The sequence below is a fragment of the Oppia nitens genome, unplaced genomic scaffold (assembly GCF_028296485.1).
Source record: "Oppia nitens isolate AA-2021 unplaced genomic scaffold, nextdenovo-longstitch-racon4-pilon3 scaffold4_pilon_pilon_pilon, whole genome shotgun sequence".
NCBI classification, from domain to species: Eukaryota; Metazoa; Arthropoda; class Arachnida; order Sarcoptiformes; family Oppiidae; genus Oppia; species Oppia nitens.
The window spans coordinates 3,384,582-3,411,906 of NW_026533232.1; the positions used below are offsets into that span (position 1 = coordinate 3,384,582).

Sequence of the window (27,325 nt, forward strand, 5' to 3'; positions counted from 1 at the left end):
AAAATCATTCAAAAATATAATTAACAAATTGTTGCCAATACTTTAACATTACAAACTACAATTGATTACATGATAATAGTAAATAAAAGGTTACTAATAAAAATACTATACAATTTTAAAGTATTCAAGTTAACTATATTTTTTGAATGGGTTACGTTAAGTTAAATATATGTTCAGATTAAAAACAATTTTTTTATGTAAAAATATGCAATTAGAAGTTATTAATTTGTAATTTTATATTATAAAAATTAATTTATTTAATATTAAAATTTATACACAAAAATATTAACAAAAAAAAACTTTTAATAAACAACAAACAAAATTAATATAACAACAAACAAGAAATTTAATTATTGATTATTCTTTATGATAATTATTTATTATATACTTAATTACTATTAAATTTATTGTTTTATTTTTAACCCATAAAATATTTATGATTTAATTTCGATGACTAATTTTTTAGTCTTTTTTTATAATTAATGTCAACATTATTTGATATTTTTATAGTACCTGTATATGAAAAAAACTATAAAAATATGTTTATCATAAAATTAAAATTGTATTTATTAATTAAACAATGTTTCGAAACACTTTTAATCTTTAATCTAAAAAATATATTTTATCATTGCAATAATTAATAGCAAAAAAATAATTATTATTAAAATTTAAATACAGTTTAAATTTAAAAATATTATATTTAAAAATTAATATTAGTTTGGCACAAATTTTTATTAATTGACGACATTATATGATAAATATTTATTATAACAACTTTATTAAACTGTTATAATTATAAAAACAAATGAGTACAATAGTATTATTATTATTACAACTAAGATAACAGTTAATATGAAGTATTAATACGTTATCATTAATAACAATTATTATTTTATATTTTATATTAAAACATGTAAAGTGTATTTAAATAAAAAATTCTTGTCATTTAAAAAATATATAATAAACAATATATAAATTTTAAGATATGTGTAATATTAAGCAAAATTTTGTTTACTGTGTTTATTGATAAGACTCTGAGTTTGCTCATAAAATACCGGTGCTATTTAGTATTAATAACTATTATATATAAATATATCATATGAACCATGTGTTAATTTAGTAGATTAGAAAAAATAATAACATATTAACAAATCTGATAATAATTGAAAAATAAGTGCAATCCTCTAATAACTGGTCCAATAACTGGATTGATTTACAAAACTGTAAAGAGATTTTGAGGTATCAATAGGTATGCGCCGGGATATGACTGAGCAATGAAAAAGCATTACATAACTGCTGTCTATATAAACTGAATAATAATACTGTCGGCTATTTTGTAGATGGTTTGGTTGGTCTGATTGGTTTGAATGGATTGGTTGCTTAGTTATAATTTTTTGGAAATTTTCCACTCATTTATTGAATGTATTTCTCTTAAGTGCCTCTCATAAGAGTTTAGTTTCATCTCTTATCCAAAATTTTTGTCAATGATTTTTGTCAATGATTTTTGTCAATGAATTTTGTCAATGATTTTTTCATAATTAAGTTATTATTTTAAATTTGTATGATTTATTAAATATATAAACAATTGCTGAGATGTCCTCTCTATCAATTGGTCCGATAGTAAAGGTGTTAAACGGCACAACATTTAATGATTCGCCGAATGCCAAGAGTCTGGATGGCGGAGACATTAGTGTTGTGGTCGTCTACTTCATGCTAGTGTTGGCCACAGGTTTCTATGTATGTCATAATCTTTATATTATACTATCTTTTATCTAATTGTGATATCTTATTACACGGTGGCTCATCAGGAGTTATTTTCAAAATACACCACTTATTTCAAAAACTACTAATTATATTTTATTTTAACAAAAAATATTATAAAATATGATAAATGGGATTACATATTTTAATTAGATAAATTTTCAAAATGGCCGCCATTAATTGCAATTAAATGGCAAAGTCGGGTGTACAAAATTGGATGTTACCCGTACTTTCATATATTGCTGTATGGCCCGTATCTCACTTTCAATCATTTTTGTGAATTCTTCAATAGATTGAGGGTTGGATATGTAAACCATATCCTTAAAATAAACCCAAAAAAATAATCACAGGTGTTGAAATCGGGTAAATATGGAGGTAAAATCATTTCAGCCGCCAGTCTTCTTGGGCACATCCAAACCTATAATCCGATCACCAAAACACTCTCTAAGTTGTTCAAAGATATCTTGTGTTCTGTAAGGTCGTGAACCATCTTGTTTAAACCAGTAACAATCAAGCAATCTTTTTATCTTCAGCAGACCCTATGTCCTGCACAATGATTTAAGTCCTGTAGATCTCTGATATCACAAATTTCTCTTAAAAATATAGGCCCAATTATTTCTTTGTCACTAATAGCACATCATATGGCGACAGGTTCTGGATGTAGCGGTCGCTTGATAGTCAAAATATAATAAATAAGGACAATTTCGACTATTTTTACACCTGACTTTGCCATTTAATTGCAATTAAAGGCGGCCATTTTAAAAATTTTTTTTATAAAAATATGTAATCCCATTTATCATATTTTATAATATTTTTTGTTAAAATAAAATATAATTAGTAGTTTTTGAAATAAGTGGTGTATTTTGAAAATAACTCCTGATGAGCCAGCCTGTATATCATTTAGTATTATACTGTATATTTGTGTAAATTTTGTGTATTTAACATATTGAACAATCATTAAATCTATGTATTAAATTAATATGATATACCAATTTTATTGCTATAACTGTTATATATAAATATATAATTTATATAATGATAATTTATATTATAGTTTAGTTTATTATAAAAAGTATTGCATTACAGTTGAAAATATTTTTTGACAAATAAATTTTCATTTTTAGTTATATGATAAATATTAATATAACGTAGAAATTTAACACAAATTTATTAATTCTTTAGATTCCAGCGTTTTATTTATTAAAATTTTAATTTTATATAAAAATTAATTTATTAAATAAAAAATTTACTTTCAATTTAATTGCATTCATTTTAAAACTAGTTAGTTTTTATAACTTATTATATTATAATTATTATTTTATTATACCAGTATTTACTATTTGTTTTTATTAAATTTAAATGTAGATGCATTTTAGTTTTAGTCAATCAACAAATTAAATTGTTATACTAAAATAAAAAATAATCTTTAAATAAATGTAATATACTGTACACGTGGATTTTAAATATCATATTTTTTATTACATTTTATTTTTAAGGTTACTATTGGGTATAATAAAAAAACAATAAGTTTTGTGATAAATGAGAAAAAAATGTTTACATTTCAAATAAAAATAGTACTATAATGAATAAATGCAATACTGTAAATATTATCAGTATTTACAATATTTTCTCAATTAATTAGTTTTTTTTATTAAATTGCGAAATCATTAAAATTCAGAGACAGTGAAAATAAATATTTATTTAGATATTCTTCAAAATGTTTGACAAATGATCGACTAATTTATAAGATATGATTTTACCTTCAATTTTAGATTTTATTTACTAAATAAAGATATAAAACTAATTCAAGGAAATTCTTAATTATAGAAACATTAATTAATATGTTTTTATATAATCAATGTTAATAAAGTGTCATCATTTTATTTATAATTATTAATCAAAGATAATATTATTACAAGACTTCGCAAATAAATCGTTAAAAGAGTTACTTTCACTTAATTTAAAATTAATTATAAGTTAAAATTTTGATAAGTCATAAACTTATTGAAAACATTATCATACTATACTCTATTTATGTATTAATGAAAAATATTTTTATTAAGCATTTGTAATTTGATGTAATTTGATATAACATTATAGTTGCGAAATAATTATGCGAAATATGTTAAATACCTAATTATTAAATATCATTATACAACAATTTAGCAACAATTACATATTTAACACAATTATCATTTTATCATATAAATACTTCACCAGTCAATAATTTTTTATTTAGTGTACTATAAATTACAATAAACATATTTATTTAATTATTTAAATTGATATTTAATTTGCAAAATCAATACGTTGTAGACAGACATTAAATATTTATTGTTTTAATCTATATATTAAAATGTTATTAATCAAATAGTTAAATATTTATATAAAATCAGATATTAGAATATTTATGACAAATAAAAAACAAATAACTAATTATTTCGACATAGATTTATTACAATATTATTAATAGCTTAAATTGATAATCATTTATTCTAAAAATTATTTATAGTAAGTGTTACTAAAAAATTTTGATATTTTAAAAATGATATTTTAATACTTTAAAATACACTATACTAAAATATTACATACAGTAGTAAACTTAAATAATTTTGTACTTTCAGCTCATAAATCATTTAAAGTTTTACTATTAAATGTACAGTACATAAAATATAATCATTAAGTAAATTTATTAACATTTTATAATAGTATTCAATGATTTAAATTATATTTTATTAGAATAATACTGTAGATGTAAGAATAGTTATTAAACATTTTATTTCATATTATAAATTGTTAATTACAATTAAATATTATAACAATATTATTTTTTTAAAATTATTAATTATCAATAATCAATTTTTTATATTTATATCTGTATAAATTAATTTAAAAATAATAGTTATTATTAATTAGCTAACATTATAAATTATATATTTACGATTTTTTTATATATCTACCTTGAAATTATAAGTGTAAACCAATTTCCATAAAATTTCAATTAAAACAAGTTTATTTTGGGAACTTTCCAAAAATACTTTATATTATGTGAAATATTAAAATATTACAAATCATGTTAAAGATTTATTATAAAAAATAATAATGATAAAATTTTGTATTATATAAATTTGATATTAATAGCTTAAATTATAAACTTATACAATGGTATTTTGTAATCGTTTATATAATAATTAAGCATAATATAATTGCATAATTTAAAAATATCTTTATAGGCTATGTATCGATCAAATAGGGGAACAGTTAATGGATATTTTTTGGCCGGACGTTTCATGATTTGGCTTCCGGTATATTATTAATACAGATAATTATACAATTAGTAAAATTTTGTATACTATTAAATTTTAAAAAACAAAGAAAATAGTTTTAAAACTTTTTAAAAAAGTAATTTTTAAATAAATACAATTAGGTGGGAGCTTCTGTATTTGCATCGAATATAGGTTCTGAACATTTCATTGGATTAGCTGGATCAGGTAATTATAATGCAATATAATTCAATTAAATTATTATAAATACTGTCCACAATCTATATATTTCTAAATAAAAGTTTACAAACTAGTAATCAATATTTAAATGTTGCAATAGTTGAATGCAACAAATTTTTTTAGTTAAATAATTAGATAAATTAACAATAAATTGTACAAAAAACATGATTAAAATGTGAAAATTAATAACACCAATGTATATCACAATATCCAGGTGCTGCTTCTGGAATAGGTGTCGGAGCTTTTGAATTCAATGTATTATCAAAAACTAAATAATTTAAATGATTGACTTATTACACAATGATTGTTATACTGTAAAGTTTTGACAACAAATTTTATTTTCAAAGGCTTTAATTATCCTTCAAATTACTGGTTGGATATTTCTTCCTGTGTTTATAGCCAGCAAAGTATTAAATTTTAACAATAAGTTTATTTACTCATTATATTTATAAAAAAAGTTATAATTTATGAATAATATATATATATAGGTTTGTACTCTTCCTGAATATATGTCAAAACGTTTTGGTGGAAACAGAATCCGGACTTATTTGGCTATTCTGTCAATGCTTCTCTATATATTTACAAAAATATCGGTTATTTTGAGATTATTTTTTATATCAATATTTTATATAAAAATTTAAAAATAAATAAATGTAACTTTTTATTTGAATATTAGGTTAATCTATATTCTGGCGGAATATTCATTCAACAAGCGTTGGGTTGGAATCTATATTATAGTGTTATATTGTTGTTAGCCATTACATCCATTTGCACTATTTGTGGTATTTCTTAAATATTTCACTAAATTATGTAATTAATAATTCAATATACAGTAATTATATTATTGATATAATTAAATTAAAGGTGGACTTACAGCGGTTATATATACCGATACATTTCAATGTTTAGTTATGATTGTTGGCGCTTCAGTGGTTGCTATCAAAGGTATTGACTTATATCGAAATACTGTATATTTTCATTACCCGTAATACAGCATAAGTTTTTTAAAATTATAAATATTAATTATTGAATATATAATATTACTGCCATATAATTATACAAAATTAAAAGTAGTGTAGACATCATTTAAACCATTTTTATGGGTTTAAGGTCTGATAGAAGTGGGAGGGTTTTGGGAATTAAAAGATAAGTATATGAAAGCAATTCCGTCTACAATACCCTCCCATAAGATGGGTTGTGCCGTTCCTAAAGAAAACTCGTTTCAAATGTTACGATCACTGGACGACCCGGACATGCCTTGGCTCGGCTTTATATTGGGTCAGACACCCGCTTCAATTTGGTAAGTATATACTTCAAAAGACACTGGTCTATGAATATCATTGTTAATATGAATTTTAAAGCAATGTATGACAAACTAGGTATTGGTGTGCCGACCAAATGATGGTTCAAAGACTATTAGCTGCAAAGTCACTATCACACGCTCAGGGAGGCACTCTATTTGCCGGATTCCTCAAAATAACTCCAGTATTTTTGATAATAATTCCCGGAATGATCAGTAGAGTCCTATATCCCGATGAGGTGGCCTGTGTTGATGCCGACAAATGTATGCAATACTGCAATAATCCGATTAGTTGTTCCAACACAGCTTATCCTAAACTTGTACTCAACATAATGCCCAGTCCTTTCAAAGGACTTATTCTGGCAGTAATGTTGGCCGCATTGATGAGTGATTTGTCGTCAGTGTTTAATAGGTTTAGTGACAAATTTACAAACAATTTGTTAATTTTTTTTAATAATCAATTCGTAATAAATATTTTTACAGTTCGAGTACATTATTCACGTGTGATATTTGGCCACTGATTCGCAAAAATGCAAAACTGGCGGAATTGATGATTGTTGGCCGGTATGTCTTCGGACTACTATTTCATTAATAAATATTAATATTGAATTTTTCAAACAATTTAGATGTTTTGTGATAGTAATGGTTGTGATTAGCATACTTTGGATCCCAATAATCCAAGAGATGCAAAATGGTGAGCTTTACATTTACATTCAGGACATTGCGGCCAATTTGGCGCCGCCGATAGCGGCCGTATATATTTTGGCCATACTTTGGAAGAGAATCAATGAAAGCGGAGCCTTTTGGGCGCTAATAATTGGACTCATCGCTGGTATAATAAGACTAATTGTAAATATTATTTATATACAACCGTCTTGTGGTGAAGTGGATACTCATCCAGAGATACTTAAGATTCATTACATGTATTTCGCAATAATTGTCTTTTGGTTATCCATAATATCTGCAATTATTATCAGTTATATAACCGAACAAACTGAAGAATATCGAGTAATCATAAATTTAAAATTAAACTATTCTTATAATAAATTAAATGATAATTGTTTATCACAAACAGCTGATCCGAACTACATATTGGACACGATTTGATAATAGAGAGCGAACCGATGAAATTGTGACAAATATTAGTCAAATCGAGAGACAGAATATAAATACAACTCAGTATAGTAACGGACAAACTATGGCATCTGATGTGGATTTTATCAAAAAATTAAAAAAGAAATCATACACTAAAATATTCTTTATGTGGTTTTGTGGTATTAATCAAAAACAGACAAAAGATGAGTCTATGAAAGAAGCGGAAAATATCAAACAAATTTCATCCATTCATCAGACAAAACAAGAAAAACGATTACTTTTTATTTGTCTGATAATTGTCTTATCCATAGCTATCACTCTTTTCACTTATTTTTCACTTCCTTCCAATATTTAATATATTTTTTTATAAATTGTTAAGTTATTATATAATATTTAAGTTATTTTTATGAGAAAATAGTATTAAAGTAATTGTGAGGTTTAAAATATAATACATGTAAAATGTATTAGTTTACCATAATATTGATCAACAAATTGATTTTTTCTATAAATAATCAACATAAATTACTCTATTTTTTTAATAACATATCTGATTTAATAATCACAATATAATTAATAATTTTAGTAATTTTTATAATAGCATAAATTGTTACATAATTGTTAAATCAATTAAAAATAACATTTTTTTGAAAAAATCCAATTATCTCCATTTGTTTGAAATTATAATATAATAGAATATAATAAATACATTTAATTTGAATAACAAAATTTAATTCATTTAATTAGTTTACGAATCAAACAACAAACAGTCAGTCCGTAAAAGCTATTATTTTGCTTCTTATATAACTATTAACAATATGTCATAAAATGATTTCTTATAAAAGCTTTAGTTTTAGATAAGAGATCTGAAAATATTTTTTGTACTTTAAAGTTGATTAATAAAATAAGAAAATATACATTATTTCTTCATTGAAAATATATTGTAATTATTATTATTATGAGGCACTATATTCTATGGATGCAAAACAGAAACTTAAAAACTATTTAAAACTAACTAAAAAATGAAGTCTTAATTAAATAAATTGATAACATTTTATGGCACAATCATAATTGCAGAGGTATTGCACACACTCTCAAAAATCTCTCAAATCTTAGTTTAGTTGCTTTTGAATAATGATAACATAAGGCTATAACATAGTAGGCTATAAAATATTTATAAATAAGAGCCTAATATTTCAATAATCACTAAAGTTTCAAAATAATTCAAATAAAATTATTTTATATTATCTGTTAATAATAATGAACTTATGAAGACTTGCTGTAAGCCATAAGATCGGAGACATTAATGGAGGAGAAGTCGACCGGAACATCCATATCTGTTACCAAATCCATGCCTGACATTAAATCTGAATAATCGTCTACAGTTCCTCCCATTCCTCCGACAGCACTGAAGATCAGAAAAAAAGACAAAGTATTACCAAATAAAACAATTTATTAATATTTTCTTAAAACCGTAAGGTTTAACAAATAACTACATTTATATATTTATGATTTATAAAATTATAAAATATTCAACGATCAAAATAAAATTATATATATTTAAAAATAATAACTTGCTTTTTGAATTAATTGTTTATAAAAAATAGATATAAATATAGAATATATTCAATGAATTTAATAAAAGATGTTTTTAAGTGAGATTTAAATGATTGTATGTATCATTTGATTGCACGACAAGTGACCAAATAATCGGATTCGTAGTGTGTGTTTGACCGACAAAACGTGTCATTACTTACTTCAATGCACAGTCATTGGATGAGCTCTGTACTGAAGGGTTGTCATGATATGAGACATCGCTCGGTGAGTGGGGATTATGAAGTGCCGATTGGGGCGTATTTGGGTAAGAATCGTATGGACCGTTACCCGACCAGCTATGAAGCAAAAGGGTAGACCATTTTAGCGCAAATAGTTGAGACTAACGACAATCAAGTAACATACCCAGGAATGAAGGTAACCAACACTGGTTTGACATAACCATTTGAAGATGAGGGCTGACTGTCGTTAAATGGGGTGTAATATTTAGAAAATGCCTGATCTTTGGGTATGTCTGGATACAAGTAAGTCAAGTGCTTTAGATCATTAATACGATCGGCAAGTCCTCTAATTTGAAAGTCTCTGGACGTAAATGGTTGTAACATATATGTTTCATTGCCTTCCTGTCCCTCAGCAATCCAGGCAACAGTCACTCCACCCAATTCGGAATCACTAAATCTTAAGAGAAAAGTGCCGCTCGGCTTCTTCGACAGCATTTCCTCTGCCTGACGGCGCCAAACAAATCCCATAATAGAGCCATCGTTCCAAAGTCCTCTCAAGTGTTCGCGCGTTACTTTCAAAATGGCATAAAACCACTCCCAGAATGTAAAGCTTCGATCGGGAAGCGGTTCCTTAGAAAATAAAGACCAACTCAGCAATTGGTTTTGCCAATCTTGCAAATTGGGATTTCTAAACGCTTTTCCCGCTAAAAATCTTAAATTATCATCACTCAGTCCACGACCGACAGCTCCTTTAAATTTTTGACTCAACACTTCTCCCACCTGACTAAACGGCACTTTTTCGGGAACAACAAATGGTTGTCGTCCCTAATGAAAGATATATTTTTATTAATACAAATAAATCATTAAAAAAATAAATAATACATACGGGTGCAGCAAATGCGTTATCCCAGGTAACAGTGGCCCAGGCATGTGGTTCTTGGTTTCCGTGAACAATGACAACAACAGGTAATGATAATGTCTAACAAATTATTTACAATTAAAACGTTTTCTATTTACTATCATTGAAAACATACCCAAACTTGAAACACGAGTTCTCCGCCACCAACTTTGAACTGCGATTGGAATAGTAATGAGAATTTCTCGTCCATTACCGATTCGGTACCCTTTTTCTCGGCTCTCTTTATTTTACGTAATTGCATATTACGAAAATTGACAGAAAGTTGTCGAGTGGCCGAATGATACTCCATTGTTCCCGAATTATTTAAGATCTCACCGCTAACGTCACCCATCGATACTTTATCGTTCTTAATCATAGCATTAGCCTGAGATTCACTGATAATCGTCACCTTAACCTGTGGTGGAGTCATATTGACATTAAGTTTGCCGCCGACCAACAATCGGACAGTTGATGTAAATCGAGTGTTTGTCTTCATCACTTGTGGCGGTTGTTTCTCAATAATAAACGTTGAAGTGACCAAATTAGACAATAAAGTTGTTATTTGTTTAGTTAAGTTCTGCAGTTGATCGGAATGTCCAGAAGGCTGTCCTCCTAAAGGCAATTGTTGGCACATATCAGCCAACCTTTTCATTTGCTGTCTGTTAGCCCAAATACTTTCGGCTAATGTTTCACACCATTCTTGAATTTGGTCCAAATTGTTCTCAAAAGGTACGGCATTACCGCACAGCTGTTGTGCGCGTTTCCAATGAATCAATTCATCGTCGAGAACACGCTGTTGAAGACTTTGCAACGCAGTCAATGTGTCAGAGTATCTTTGGATGAGTTGAGTTCGTGTCTGATAAATCTGTGCCGCCTTATACTTGAGTGCGGCGTCGAGCGAATCCTTTTCTTTTTGCCATTTGCTGATGAGTTCAATGTTTTGGTTGGGTTGACAATTGAGTTGTTGAATAGTGAGTTGTCGTTTCTGGTTTTCCTGGAACTGTATGATGAACTGTTCCTGTTCCTGTTGCATTCGGCGCAACTCTTCGTCAGTCTCTATCGTATTTTTTCTTAGTTTTTCCAACTGTTGAGTGATCTCTTGTTGCGGATCTCTAATCAATGGTTTGGTTTCATGATTTGATATATTCAAGTAGTTCTGTGCCTGTTGTATGACTCGGGATTCAATGCTAAGACAATGTTTAACAATGCGGACCAAAATGAAAGGTGTGTGTAAATAGCTTTGACGGAAATTCTGTGCCGCAGTGTTTAGCTTGAATTTGGTCACAAAATTTTCAGTCAAATTGGCTTTGGCTTCAATTTCTTGTATGAAAGCGGTCACCAAACTGGACGCATAGGCCTCATGTTGAGGATTGTCGGGATCCAAGTCCTTCCATGGCTTCTCTTCAATCCATTGGGCTAAAGCACACCTGACCTCAATCGGGAACTGATCGCCATAAGCCATATGCACCTGTTGTTGCGCTTCTTCAGGCAATTCCTGCAATTGCGCCCAAATCGACATCTTTACTATCTATTGGTTACTATATATCAATGGTATGTCTGTTCAAAAATTATCCCAATTTTCTCCAGTAATAAAACTATATTATAAAAAACATTACTTTCATTAATACATGTATTATGTAATCATAAATATATTGATTTAGTTATTGACAATCATATATGTAGTCATCTTTCATAATATTACTAACATTTTTCATCAAATGTTAGCCAACTTTCATACAAATAGTTTTCAATCAATTAATTCAATCGACAAATGATTGCTAAAAGTGTTAATTAAATAATTTTACGCAAATATAATGTTTTGTATTAAAAACAAACGATAAGATGTTATGTAGTAGTGATGACTAACCAAACCCATTGACAACAACACATGTATTTATATACAGTATATTAATAATTAGTTTTATCAGTCGTTTTCAATATCAAACCATTTGTTTATCAAAAACACATATAATATGACAGTTAATACAAATGGACACACAGTTAGTGCTAACACTTATAGTAATTTAGTGATCATTAGATGAGATTATCACTAAATAATTGTGAAAACAATAAGACTTTTAACTTACTTGTAATCACTTTGATTGCATTGAATGGTGTGTTGTATTCACTGCTATATTACAGTCAGTCATTACAATCGTTACAATTTAGTGTTTGTATGTATAGTATAGTGTTTTCAATGACGCTATGCTATAGACTATAGTGTTGTGTGAATGCAATCGATTCGAGTCTACAAAGCGTTTGTCAAAACTGGTCGCCGATTCCTGGAATTGGTTTGCAGTGAAGCTATACTTTCATATGTTTCTATAGTGTCTCACATATAGCACTCACTCTATGAACGGGCAATGCGTTTACAATTCTAGGAATCGCAGGAAATTCACAGTCAGTTACACCAGTCGTCAGCAATACTGTACTAACAGACTGTTGTGTATGTAATGTATATATGTAATACATATTATGTATATATATATATATATATATGTGTGTGTGTGTGTGTGTGTGTATTTCTACTGTATTATAACCATTACATAACTCATACAGTTGTTTATGTCTCTAACTCATCCAAAATACCTCTCAATCATACTTCACATCTCTCTTTCTCTCTCTTTCTCTCTCTTTCTCTCTCTTTCTCTCTCTTTCTCTCTCTTTCTCTCTCTTTCTCTCTCTTTCTCTCTCTTTCTCTCTCTTTCTCTCTCTTTCTCTCTCTCTTTCTCTCTCTTTCTCTCTCTTTCTCTCTCTCTCTCTCTCTCTCTCTTTCTTATCTCTCTCTCTCTCTCTCTCTCTCTCTCTCTCTCTCCTCATTCACCCCTTTACCCAAAATTTGTTGATAAGTACAGTACAGTTAAAGTATTATAATTATTATGTTATGCCATTCAATATTATTGAATATTATATTTATAACAATGTTGTGAACAGACACTAAAAGAATATAAATTTCTATACATTTAAAAATAAAATAATTAATTACTAAAAGTTATGAACTTTTGGATCACATTATTGTTATTTCCAAGAACTCCTTAAAAAACTTCAGCAACTTTTACATTGTATATCATATAATATAAATTATTAAAAAAAACAAATTTTTCACAATTATTAAATAATTAATAATATATAAATTAAAAACACTTTATGCAATAGTAACACTATGTAGTTATCAAAATTACTAAGAAATTATGTATAATAATTTTTATTTATTTATATATTATATTTATAATTATAAATATACAGTAATTTATTTATAATACCTTAAATAAGTGATACAAATCGTATCTTAAGTAAGAATAAGTGGAAATTAAAGTATTTTCATAACTATTATAACCGATAAACTTTTAATAGTTTATATTTTTATATTGTATTATTTTAATGTTTGTAAATATAAATTATATAATATAAGGATTTGAGCACTTGATTAGAAAATTATCAAGCTAATTTACCGGGAAATTTCAACAAAACAATTATAATTCATTAAATATTGCATGTTTATTTATGAAATATTGTGCTAATAGTTTATTCGCAATTACTAAATATTTTTAAATAATAATTATTATGAAAAATATAAATAAATTTATTTTTGTATACAAATATTATTTAATCAGCTAAATATTATAGCTGATGTTTAAATAAAATGAAGTAATTGTTACAAAAAAATGTTTATACTATTACTAGTTTTTGTTTATTATTTATAATATAACTTATCTGATAGTAGTATTCAATTAGTTAATTTTTCTATTAGTCAATTATAAGCATTCATTAAAAAATATAATTTTCAATATTCATTTAATATAAAGTAATAACCGATTACAACAAATTATATTATTTTCTTTCAAAATTATCAATAGAATAATAATAGCTTTAAATTTTTACATAATTTAGTATAATTTAATTAATATTAATTATTGATAACTTTTTTATCAAGTTGTAATATTTTATTTAAAAAAAAGTCACAATATTAAAATACTTAATTCAAATAAAAATCAATTAAATGAATATTTTTAATTACTAGAAATTATAACAAACTAAATTATTTTAACAATATTTTAAAATCTACATATAGTATAAAAAAAATTAATGATATAAATAAAAAATCAAAAAAATAGAATTAGTATTATTTTGTTACATATTTGATATTTTTGTATCTCATATATAAGTTTTGTATAATTTAAAAATAATTATATAAAATTAAATTATATAAATATTTAATATAAAATTAAACAATAATAATGCATTATATGTTGTATACTATAATCAATCATTAAGATATTTATTTTATAAATAATTATTATAATTAAGACATTAAGATAATGTTTATAGTAAATTAATTAAGAAGTTTATGATTTAGTTAAAATACTTGTAAACATAGCTTATTAATAAAAAAGAGTTAAATAATATGTGATAACAAATTATAGTGGAATTTATAATTATTATATAGAGAGCCAACAAATAGTGATTGTGAGCCAACTCTTGCGATCCGTTAATAGTTTTAATATAATCACAATTTTTTAAAGATATTAATATACTCTACGGTGTATGCAATTAATAGATACGGAATTTGTCCCTCAAATTAGTAAAACGTCGATTTTTTTATAGCTACAAAAGCGCTTGCATTAGCTTACATAACAAGGAAATATAGACACACACACACACACACACACACACACACACACACACACACACACACACACACACACACACACATACATACACACACACACACACACACACACACACACACACACACACACACACACACACACACACACACACACACACACACACACACACACACACACACACACACACACACACACACACACACACACACACACACACACACACACATACACACACATAAACTACACATAGTTATAGTTTATGTATTTAGTCTTTCCTTGACCTGAATTTTCATTTTATATTACAGTCTTTATTGAAAACAACGCTTTATTGTTATTATAATATAAGCGAATTATTATATATTTATATTTAACACAATATATTTTAACCAAACTATACTACAGTTTATGTTATAATATCACAATATTATAGCAAATGATATAACAAATAATTGTAAAAATATTAGAAGATAATAATATATCGATTCTTAAATAATATTTTGTATAGTTTAGACAAATAATAGAAATTTAATTATAAAATAATTATTTTTTGTTTTTACATTATAGCAAAATTATTAAAATAAATATATTTATATAAATACCTGTGCTAAACATCGTTTATAATTAGTACTCAATTGCCTAATATAAATATTTATATATTTAACAATAATTGAATCATTTATAGTAATTGCCAAATTATCTAATAACTAATACTAACAGAATATATTCAAAATTTAGTTAATTAATGAAATAATTTTTTTTAGATATAATATCCAAGATTTTTGTCATATTATTAATTCCTTCCTTTCTATGAAAAAGACAAAACATATAATTCAAGATATAATTGCTTTGAGACAAAGGAAATAATTATGTCTGCAATGTTTGCGTGGAAATCCATATATTATAGACACTAATACTTAATGATTGAAACCAACATTCCTCAAGTGTTTTGTTGTCAATTATTAAGTTAATTCTAATATTATTATTAATTGTCTGTAATATACTTAATAATAATATACTTCTGTATCCAATTCTTTTGGCTTTGTCTTTATAAAAATATAATAAAATTATTTTAAAATAATATAATAAACATTTACTATATATATAATGTATACTTCATATAAATATTTTCTATAAATTCAGTTACATTAAAAACAAACTTTAATTAATTACATATGTAATAAACTATGAATTATACGAATAATACAACTAATGAAAAATAACAATAATAATAAGTTTATAAAATATTTTTAATTAATTCTTGTCAAACAAAAACAATTTTAATTATATATTTATTTTCTCGAAATCTTTAGGAAATATTTCCAAAAAAATAGTCAGCAATTATCGTATCAAAGAGTTGTCGATTACCATCACTTTTAATGAGATTGAGTACCGTTTGATAATATACTTGATTTGTTGATAGTATTTATTGACTCAATCTTTAAATCGGGTGATTCGGAGCGTCTGTCCTTACGATAGACATGTGAATGAATAGTGTCATCGGATGTCATATTTTTGAGCGACCCATTAGATGATGGATTATAGACGAGAACATCCTTAAGTGAAGCCACTTCTGTGGCCAATCTTTGTAATTCACTTCTTAACGCAAAATTCTCTGACTTAAGCATTGAATCGTTTAGAGAAGTCTTACCATTGACTGACTCATTATAAACGATGTTACCATTGATAACACAGTGGTTAGGCGTTATATCAGTCAAAACGTTAGCATAGGTATCGCTACCGGAATCACTGTCTGTGCTGAGGGTTTTATGACTAACTGCTTTGTGTCTTAATTTAAAAGGCAGTGAAGTCGTATTGACCGGACTTATTGGACAGTTTGGGTTAGCATTGGGTGTGCAACACATGGTTTGTGTGTTTGGTGGTGAATATGTATGCGATGATAGATTTGGGACCATTGAAGGTGTCGACACCAACGGCTCATTTGATGACAACGACGACTGCGAGGTTGGCGAAGAAGAAGTCGATAAATAATTGGTCGAAGAGTTGCCATTTGAGTTGAGCTCATCTTTAAATTATAATTTATATCAATTTAAGATTTTTTTTGTTTAATTAATTATATAAAGACTTACTGTTGTGATTAGGTGTCGACACTATATTAGAGAGCAATCGATTTCGTCGACCTCTTCCTCCCGATTCGGAAAATGAAACCGAATCCGAGTCCATATATGTCTTGGAAATCAAATATTAATCATATATTAAAATACAAATAATTTTAATACAATTAGTTTATATTTAAACAATAAAATTTTATTATATATTTTTAATACAATCTAATATTATTAAAAATCTACAAAAATAATACAAAACTTATTATTTCTATAATAAATAAAATAAAATATTTTTTATGTAATACAATATTAAAATAATTAGATAACAATTATTATTATTATCTTATATGAGTATTTTGCTAAAAAATTATTGACTCTTAAGTAATACTTTTTTATTTTTCCTAAATCTTGGCTTTCATTCAAATATTAAAATATCTAACAACTAATTTTCAAATAATATATTCTGTGTTAGAACTTTGTAATAATAATTTAATAAATCTATATTTTAAACATTTAATATAATTATATTCTATCGATTTATTTATACTTACAGTACTGAATAACCAGTGTTTATAAAACAAAGGATTATTATAATAATAATAAATAAAATAATAAAAATGATTTATTATAACTTACAAAATAAAAAATACTATAACTATTAGTAAACACGTGAATTTTAATTAATTTGTTGCCTTCCCTTAAATAAAAACAGATTTTCCTGCTTAACAATATTATTTTATTTGTGCAATAAATTATTTAATAATATCATTTATTTATTTAAAAAATTATCTATATACAGTATATATTGCATATATTTTAACTAATTACTAATTTGCTATTCTTAATAGTATAACTATAAAATAATATTTTTCCAATGTTTCCGTTAGATATGTTAATTATTTTAAATGAGGGTCAGTAGCATTAACAGTATTTCCCTAATAGTGTAGGTATAATAAAGTTAGACAACCCAATATGGTTTGTTACGTTGAATGTTATAAAATTGATTTATTATCCAAATAAAGTATATGAAAATCTGTCTAAAAGACTTTTCATGGATAACAACATTACAATTATTTATAAGATAACAGTTTTTTGAAAAACCTCATAACATTATCAATAATTTTTTCAATACTCAAATATTTTCATCTCATATGGATAGTCCGTCTCATAAAATTCAAGTTTAAAGTCTAATAAATGAATGTAAAGTTGAAATGATAATGACTTTAACCTATATATAAATTTATATATATTATACTAAAAATGTCTGCTTTATGAATATCATTATTAATAATACTGTATTATGAATAAGCATAAGACTAATTCCATTATTATTAAACAATATTTTTACAGTATTTACAGTATTAATAAAAATTTACATTGATAAAAACAAAATTTTCTGTATAATCATGTACATTGAAAACATAATATTAATGCTAAATATATATATTAAAAACAGGTTATTAAATGTTTTATAAAAATTATAAAACTTATTTTCAACTATAATCTATGAAATTTGAAGGTTTTCTATAGATATTAGCGATACAGGTATTAGAGAGTAAGTGAGGGAAAGGACTTCATATTTAACTAATTTGTTTTTAAGATATAATGAACAACAATAACAATAATAGTAGTGTTATATTAAACAAATGTAGAAATAAGGGAAATAGTAAACTCTTAAATGTATTAATAATTGTTTTGAAACTAATTTACTTCAATGATATTCACATTGCAGTATAATATCACTTCTTTTTTATTTTTCCCATTCACTGGGTGTTTAAAAATATAATTTAAAAATCGTTATATAAATATATCAATAATTGTAGCTAAAAATATAATATCAATATTTACTGTATATAGTGAATAGTTTTATGTGATGTTTGATGTAAGCAGAGTATCAAATTATTCAATAATTATATGAAATACACAATAAAAACATTAATTCACATAAAGACATAACCATAACATACCTGTGTATGCGATAAACAAAATTTATCTTTAATGGCATAGAGTTCCGCTCTGAGCACTGAGTTTTCACGGGTCAGCTCCAGAACCCGGGCCTCCAAAACCATATCTGATATTCTTCTTTTCTCACGAGACCTTCAATTCATTTTAATTATATATATTTAAAATATGTCTTTTTTAGTATAATTTTTTAATAAATATAAAATAAAATTTAATATTAAAAGATTCTGTAAAGGAATGGCAGTCCTATGATACAAGTCTAACAAAATTAAATATAAATATATATAAAAAAGTATAGATTTATTGTTATAATAAGACAATATTATATATATATATATATTACTATAATCATGTGGATATAAATAATTTTACTTTTATCATAACATATCTTAAAAATAGTTTTATATATTAACAAAATATAATAAGAAAAATTAAAATAAATAAATGTTAAAATTTATTATAGTTTTTAAACATTCAATAAATTCAATGTTGTAGAGGACATCATACTGTATATAATGAACTAATGGTTGGCAATGAACTAATTAAAGAAGAGACGAGTTTTTTAAAGAGGTTTCTCCAATAATTATGCTTTCGGTTAATAAAATCAATAAAACACTATTAACTCAATGAAACATTTGAGTCATTTATGTAGAATTAATTTACAGAAACATTGAATTTTTATAATAATATCAATGAAAATCATTGATAAAACCCTAAACCTTTATCAGGTGTTATTGTTAATGAATTAATAATTATAATGAACTTAAACAGTAGTCATATTTATTAATTAGAAAATTTATAATTATTTTAAATATCTGAAAATCCCGGAACCCATTATAACTGTGTAGACCATTATTTCATCACTAAATCTATTTTGCAATATATTGTATATATGTAATAATATAACATATAATGTACAGTAAATACTGTATAAGATATTTAAAATATATTAAAGTTTTTTTTGTTAATTTTCCCTAATTTAAATATATTTACATAATAGAAGACCATTATTAAAATTAATGATAAGTTTATAAAAAAATTATTATTAATTATATTATATTATACAGTAGATTGATATATTAAATTTGTGTTAACTAATTGTTAGGACCGCAAACAATTAAATATATAATTAATGACAATCATTATAGTTTTAAATGGCAAGTATATGCTTATCCCGGAATAATTTTAGTCAACTCATGTTAGATAAGACACGATTGTGTTTAATATATTTTTGACGAGTTTAACATTTCTAGAATTTTAAAATATAGAAATTAAAAATCATCAATGTATTTCTGTAATTGTGATTATTAAATTTTAAAAAATCAATTCTAGCATAAACATACATTATCATTTTTAAATATAAAATTGTCTAACTTTATCAATAATTATTCTGTTTATTAATTATCTAAGAAACGATTGACTAGTGGTCATCCTGGTAACTATTAAAAATTTGAAATATATGTTTTAAATTTTCATTATTATTACATACAGTTTATTCAAGTAACTAATTGTTATACATGAATGTTATGCACGCCTACACTATAACTTCTAAGGACAAACAGTTAACAATAATAACGGTTTATTAGAAACTTCTAACAAACTATTTTATAAGGAAAGTATAAATTATATATTAATTTGTATTAATTAATATACTCATAAATATTTCTTTATATAATATTTATAAATGCGATAATTAGTTAATTTAAAAAGAATATTCTTGAAAAAAATAAATCAAATAAATCGGTTTATAAATAATAATAGATTTGATGACATAATAAAATTCCTACCTTTTTGCGGCTTCATTATTACGTTTCCTACGATCCCAATAGCAATCATCTTTTTTTGCCTCTGGTATGAACTCCCTTTGCTTTCTACTGCTCAGTACAGCTGTGGTAGATGACTGTCCTGAGACCATAATACCATTTAAAGGGTAACCAGAGTTGGCAGTGGTTGGTGATCCCGAACAAAAGTATGCGGCGCCTGAACTCACGTTTTGTGAGACAAACATTTATTAAAAAAAGTTACGTTACGTTCAAACAGAGAGTATGTGTTGGATGAAACACGAGGCATACCGAGTGATGCGATGAGCGCACTGGCGGGGGGAACAGTATTAGCTATAGTGAGATCAACAGGTGATGGAGTCCAACGCGGGTGCTTTACTATACGGAGCTCAGGGTCGTCAATGTTATCCATAGTATTGGCCTTAATATCGATGAAAACAATATTATATTTATGAGAAACAATGTGATGAAAGTGAGCGCAAACTCATGTGACGAGTAGAGCACGTGTAGTATTAGTGATGAGGAATAACACACCAACTATTATATCATATATTGTTATATACTATAATCAACACACTGTGCACTACTATCATCTTAATGTTTTACAAACTATTATATAGTCAAATAAGTATACATTTGTCTAAATATATAATTTATGATGAATATAATGAATACAATTTATCTAACAATATCTCAATATATCTACACTTTTATTAATCTATTAGTTATGCACTGAAACTAAAAAAAGTCGCGTAAATAATCTAATAAAGACATCAAACAAATATTTCTATACATTTATACAATCATATGAACAATATATAGTTAGATAAGGTTTGAATAATTGTATCAATTGATACTTTGAACAGTTTTACAAAACAAACGGGAAATCAATTTATGAGTCTATGATTAAAAAAAAACTTTTGACATTAAAACAGTATTTTTAGCGTAGATTTCAAATAAATGAATCAACAAAATGCACAATCATTTAACTGAATAACAAACACATTATGGGTATTATTATTATAAATTATTATTATTATATATATTATCAGTTTATTTGTTTGTTAACTTTTATATAACATAACACAATACTAGAGAGTAATATATTCAGTATTAAAAATTATGATCAGCATTTTCATACTAAACATAACAATAATTCACATTTAATTTAAAATCTAAAAAACAAGATAACAGTGTTTAGGGAAAGGGAGGGAAAGAAAGACTGAGAGAGAAAAAGAAAGAATAAGAAATACTATGAGAGAGAGAGAGAGAGAGAGAGAGAGAGAGAGAGAGAGAGAGAGAGAGAGAGAAAGTGGGTAAATAAAAAAGAGAGAGAGATAGAGTAATGCGTTAAAAAAGTGATAAATAAATAATATGTGTTTAAATAAATGAGTAGTAAATGGCTATATGATAGTTGATGTGTATATTATAGAGAGAGAGAGAGAGAGAGAGAGAGAGAGTAAGTGAGAGATAGACTTACTTTGGAGAATAACAACATCGCTGTGAGTGGTGTTGAGTGTTGTCACTGTTCCCACTGCTAACCACTGCTATACCAGTGCTTCCTCTGGCACTTTCACTGCACGTCAGTCTGTGACCTAATTTGCGGTAATATCAGCGCAACTGAGGCCTTGTATTACGGCAACAGCACAACAGCAATGAGTCTCAAGATCACTGTTACAAACAACATACACAATACTATAATACTAGTGCTGTAATCAGGTCAGGGGTGAGCTCTGATGCTAACTGTGCTAAATGCGATTCAAGTGACTAACTGTGCAAAGTGTGACAAGGTCAATCACTACAGTAGGTCCTTCACTCAATACGGAAGGGCAATCCAGGAATTTATCTAACCATACAACCCTTACCATACATAACTATCCCGACAATCACTTACAAGTTATTCAAATTATGGTTGTTCTTCGAGGCACAACTTTATTCAATACCAGTGACTACCAGTGCTGAGTGAATCACTGACTTTCACTATAAGTTCGTATTTAACACACCTTTCCTTCAAAACTTTTCAAGACTTTTATAGTTTATCATCAAATTCTTGATTATTTTATTAAACTTAAATCAAATTTCAATTTTGATTATAATTTTTCATAACTTTAATGACACTTGAATTGAAAATATTATATCTATTGGAGAAGAATCAGAGATAAATAAAAATCACATTAATTCCGATGTTATAAATGTATAAATTATATATAAAACTAATTGTTATTTTTTTAATAAAAAAAGCAAAACAACAATTTTCAAACACTTTGTAGATTTATTATTAAATATACATACGTTTTGTATAAATATAATACAATTTTTTAGTTCAATTCATCAAAAACAGTGAACAAATGTAGTATTTTTACAATAAATTGCAGACTTTGAGAGAGAGAAAGTGTATATAAAATTAGGAGTCGACACAAGTATGCATGCGCTCAGAGCTTAATTTAGATACGATAGCATACAAACAACTATTATAATATACTATATTATTACATAATAATCGAGCGAAAAGCAAACCAGTAATAAAATTGTTAATAATAAAAATAATAATAGAGATAATACACGTGCAGTATTTAGCACGTGATATATCCACAGCACTCAGGGTCGTCCTATAGAAGAGACAAACCAATCGATATTATATTTAGATAATTCTCGAACCACTCTATTATATAACTATTACCGATATATTCTTATTAAAACATTTGTGTTTTCATACAATAAACTAAATATTGTTTTTTTATTAATTTTATTAAACTTAATTTCAATCACTCACTTTAACAAACAAATAACACGATTTTAGTTTACAGTATGAATTAGTTAATCATTTTATGTCTAGTAATCATTTAATTAAAAAATAAAAATAATTGAAAAATAAAACAAAAATAATGATTTCCAATGAAAAATCTATTGCTTTTATACATAAAATATAAATTATAAGTCACAAAAGTAAAACTTAAAAAAATTCAATGATAAAGTGCCGAAATTTTTTTTTATTTTTTATTTTTATATGTGATTTGAAAACCATGAATTCAAGTGAGAGGCAGAGAGAGAGAGAGAGAGAGAGAGAGAGAGAGAGAGAGAGACATCGATCCTTGACATAGTAATTGTGCTCAAACTACCGTTTCTCTCTCTCTCACTCTCTCTCTCTCTCTCTCTCTCTCTCTCTCTCTCTCTCTCTCTCTCTCTTATCATATATAGATTATATTCAAACTATAACATAAGTGATAGCATGTAAATTGTAACTCAAGGTATAACAATTTATTGCTATTATATACTGTATGTAACTATAATTAGCTTTTGTAATCTCATTTACAATTAATTATTTTGTTTATAAAATACATATAGAGTAATTGTAAATGTAATAATCTATCTTTTTTAATAAAGTACACATAAGTATATCAATATTTTTAAATAGTGTTAGAAATGAGCAAATGTAAGCTTAATATTTGTATTTTAATGTTTTGTTTAAATTCCTAAGCATTTTATTTATACAATTTGGTTGTTTGCCATTTAATATTATATAAATTAGATGATATCATTAATATACTGTAAATTAATATACAAGTATATTAATATTATATTATATAAATTAGTATAAAGTATAATATTATATAAATATATCTAAAATTATCTTATTCTAATAATTACTAATAAAAATATACCGGTAATAAAAAATTATTTTATTTTTGTAAATATCTTAATATATAATATATGTTATAAATATAAACTAATTGTTTCAGTGACATAAATTTATATAATTTATACTTTTATTAATAATATCGTAGTATAAAATTTTATTAATTTTTAAAATCCATGTTATTTTTAGGACAATAAGTATACAGAATTAAAATTTTGATATTAAATAAATATAAATAATTAATTTATCAATAATTAATATATATATATAGTTTGTAAAAGTTGTAAAATTATGTATCTATTAATAATAAACAATTTATAATATTAAATAAAGGTTATATGATATGTAATATTAAATTAAAAATGCAACCATGAATTTTTAAACAATGGCATTGAATCATAAGGATAGAGTTATCCAAAGGGTTAATACAATGTCATACAGTTTATGATTATGAATGAGATTATAATTGTAATTATAATTTTGATTTTTTAATAGCTTATGTATTCCCTATTATTTATTTTATGTTGTAAAATCTTATATAAAATTGTCGGTTAAATTTTGTATAATGTGTTGTTATATCAAATTTTATTAATAACTAACAATAAGTTTCATAAATTAAATAATTACAATATAAAGTAAGATAAAATAATATATTTATAAAAATACTTACATTGTTTATTTTTTGGGATTTAAAAATTATATAATTTTCATATAATAAATAATGTTAGTGTTTTTTACAAATTATATATAATTTTTATACATTTAGTTACATTTTTTCAATATTATACGGGTAATAGTATTAATATGTTTCTATTTAAAGTCAAATAACAGATTTGTAAAATTAAAATAAAAACTAAGTAATTAATATTTTTTTAAAAATTATGTCCATTATGTGGGAAAAGTGTCAGATAAAAGTTAAAACTGGACTTCAATTTTATCTATGATTTGATATATAAATTGTAAATATAATGAAACTTTAAAAATGAACTGTTTTAATAATATTTTAATTTAATTTAATATTATGGACACCAATTAGATTAAATTTTTAACTATAGCTATTATTCATTAAATTAACAAATTTTTGAAAAAACAATATACTGAGTATAATATAATATTATACTCTATAAAAAATTATTTTTTAATTAATTAAACTATTTTACATAGATGGAGCATTATATTAAAATTATTTTTTAATAATGTTAAAATTGAGTCCCAACATCACTAACTGTTATATATAGTGATGTACCGATTGCAAAATGCGCAATTGAATTGCTCGGCAATTGCAAAAAACTCTATTGCAAAAATCGCAATTTTAACATAGCGCCATCTATAATTTTTTAAAAATTAACAAGGTTTATATGGTAAAACAATATTTATAAAAATTTAAATTAATTATAATAAATTTAATTATTTTAGCAATAAATGTTACCATCTAAAAACCGTCTTAAACATTTAAAAAATGAGTAAAGAATTTTAATCTATAAAATGAACCAATTTTTTAACGTTATCAAAGTTAATTTTTATACAATCCCTCATGCGCGCAATTTTAAGCAATTTTTCGTAATTGCGGCAATCGAAAACTGAATTGCGAAAAATTACCAACACTAGTAATATTTAATATATTATCTAATTATACAATATTATGAATCTACAGTACAATATAGACTACTAATTGCATTATTTCATTACATGGAGTATTGACCTATTTTTATTTCTTAGTAATTTTATTGTTTAAAAATAAACTATATCATATATTTTATTATTATATTGATATCAATTATACTATTAAAAAATAATATTTTATTATTTCATAAATATATTGTCAGAAATATTATCTAATTTTTAAAAATTAAAAAAAATTCAATACAAATTTTTAATACAAGTTACTAATTTAATAAAAATACAAATATTGCAAATTGACCTAGTTTACATAACATAATCTGTAATAATTGGTAATGTAATAACTGTAAAGAATATTCGGATTCATTAAAAAATTTGTATAATTAATTTATTTATGACTTTTACAGTGATTTATTAATATACTGTATATAATAAGTATATTTATTTCTAGTGTCAGTAAACAAAAATTAATTGATAATTTGTTTAATTTGTAATATTTTTTCAAAATTAAAATTAAACAAAATATATGTACTTTTAAATGATGTCATTATTTTAAATTAAATTCTATATATATTTTTAAATTCTAAAAATATGTCAACTGTTATAAAATTTATTTTTATTTGTGTATAACATATACAGAATCTAATATCTGAGTTAATTTTTTGAGATATATTTACTGAATTTTGGACAGTATTTTCAAATTAATCACAATATGATTAAAATAATCTTTATTTCAAAAACTTTATTATTAAGCAAATATAGTTAAAAACATAAAGAATAATAAAGTAAATCATATCATTTTTAACATTAACTATTATACACAATATTTTATGATATAATTAAATAAGTTGTTAAACAATGAAAAGTTAATTATTTCTCTCTCTCTCTCTCTCTCTCTCTCTCTATATATATATATATATATATATATATATATATATATATATATATATATATACTGTATATATAACTCCTTTAATGAAATCTTATCTATAATATTCATTCTCAATGTTAAACTACTCTTCAATTGAATATAAAGTTCATTTTATACAAAATACTACATATATTTAATATAATAATATAATAATTAAACTGATGTTATCAATGAATAATCAAATAATTATTGAAAATTGTGAAATTGTTGTACATATATGACCTAATTTGAGTAACACGTGTTACATATCTTTAAAGTTGTCATTATTTGCATTACTAGGAAATAAAGGTTTAATATCATTGATAACATACTGTACTAACGCTTCAATTATTATTATTATGTTTGTATTTCCCGGTTATTCCTGTGAT

General features: G+C 24.8%; 4 protein-coding genes across 4 annotated transcripts in view; 1 reads left to right on the plus strand and 3 right to left on the minus strand.

Annotated features, from left to right (window-relative positions):
• Positions 1 to 17,103, minus strand: part of LOC128959768 (malonyl-CoA-acyl carrier protein transacylase, mitochondrial-like) — a 227,974-nt gene extending 210,871 nt beyond the window's left edge. The window contains exon 1 of the mRNA XM_054305779.1: positions 17,099 to 17,103. The gene's annotated coding sequence lies outside the window, so the exon portion shown is untranslated. The remainder of the gene's footprint in view (positions 1 to 17,098) is intronic.
• Positions 1,288 to 8,061, plus strand: LOC128959756 (sodium/myo-inositol cotransporter-like). Its single transcript, XM_054305763.1, has 13 exons — positions 1,288 to 1,737; positions 4,995 to 5,066; positions 5,189 to 5,252; positions 5,479 to 5,519; positions 5,612 to 5,671; positions 5,753 to 5,857; positions 5,941 to 6,046; positions 6,129 to 6,209; positions 6,375 to 6,564; positions 6,644 to 6,976; positions 7,048 to 7,128; positions 7,191 to 7,572; positions 7,640 to 8,061. The coding sequence occupies exons 1-13, from the start codon at positions 1,594 to 1,596 to the stop codon at positions 8,012 to 8,014; spliced, it is 2,034 nt and encodes a 677-aa protein (XP_054161738.1). The 5' UTR covers positions 1,288 to 1,593; the 3' UTR covers positions 8,015 to 8,061.
• LOC128959754 (signal transducer and activator of transcription 5B-like) lies at positions 8,610 to 12,668 on the minus strand. Its single transcript, XM_054305761.1, has 6 exons — positions 12,417 to 12,668; positions 10,466 to 11,924; positions 10,318 to 10,410; positions 9,616 to 10,256; positions 9,414 to 9,548; positions 8,610 to 9,064 (listed from the first exon to the last, which is right to left on the minus strand). The coding sequence occupies exons 2-6, from the start codon at positions 11,846 to 11,848 to the stop codon at positions 8,923 to 8,925; spliced, it is 2,394 nt and encodes a 797-aa protein (XP_054161736.1). The 5' UTR covers positions 11,849 to 11,924; positions 12,417 to 12,668; the 3' UTR covers positions 8,610 to 8,922.
• On the minus strand, positions 16,285 to 22,824 carry LOC128959770 (nuclear factor interleukin-3-regulated protein-like). The gene is made up of 7 exons (XM_054305785.1): positions 22,664 to 22,824; positions 22,250 to 22,440; positions 21,061 to 21,190; positions 20,776 to 20,968; positions 18,994 to 19,123; positions 17,048 to 17,147; positions 16,285 to 16,983 (listed from the first exon to the last, which is right to left on the minus strand). Exons 2-7 carry the CDS (start codon positions 22,265 to 22,267, stop codon positions 16,334 to 16,336), a joined length of 1,221 nt encoding a protein of 406 aa, XP_054161760.1. The 5' UTR covers positions 22,268 to 22,440; positions 22,664 to 22,824; the 3' UTR covers positions 16,285 to 16,333.
• Positions 22,825 to 27,325: the final 4,501 nt, after the last annotated feature.

Coding starts and splice junctions, on each gene's coding strand:
- LOC128959754 (XM_054305761.1), bottom strand. CDS start 11,848: ATGTCGATTTGGGCGCAATTGCAGGAATTGCCTGAAGAAGCGCAACAA. Junction 10,257..10,317: donor ATAACGCATTTGCTGCACCC/GTATGTATTATT, acceptor ATCTTTCATTAG/GGACGACAACCATTTGTTGT. Junction 9,549..9,615: donor TTGGTTACCTTCATTCCTGG/GTATGTTACTTG, acceptor TTTGCTTCATAG/CTGGTCGGGTAACGGTCCAT.
- LOC128959770 (XM_054305785.1), bottom strand. Junction 17,148..18,993: donor TTTGTTTATCGCATACACAG/GTATGTTATGGT, acceptor TTGATTTCCAAG/ACATATATGGACTCGGATTC. Junction 16,984..17,047: donor GTCGACACCTAATCACAACA/GTAAGTCTTTAT, acceptor TATAATTTAAAG/ATGAGCTCAACTCAAATGGC.
- LOC128959756 (XM_054305763.1), top strand. CDS start 1,594: ATGTCCTCTCTATCAATTGGTCCGATAGTAAAGGTGTTAAACGGCACA. Junction 5,253..5,478: donor CATTGGATTAGCTGGATCAG/GTAATTATAATG, acceptor CACAATATCCAG/GTGCTGCTTCTGGAATAGGT. Junction 6,977..7,047: donor TTGTCGTCAGTGTTTAATAG/GTTTAGTGACAA, acceptor ATATTTTTACAG/TTCGAGTACATTATTCACGT.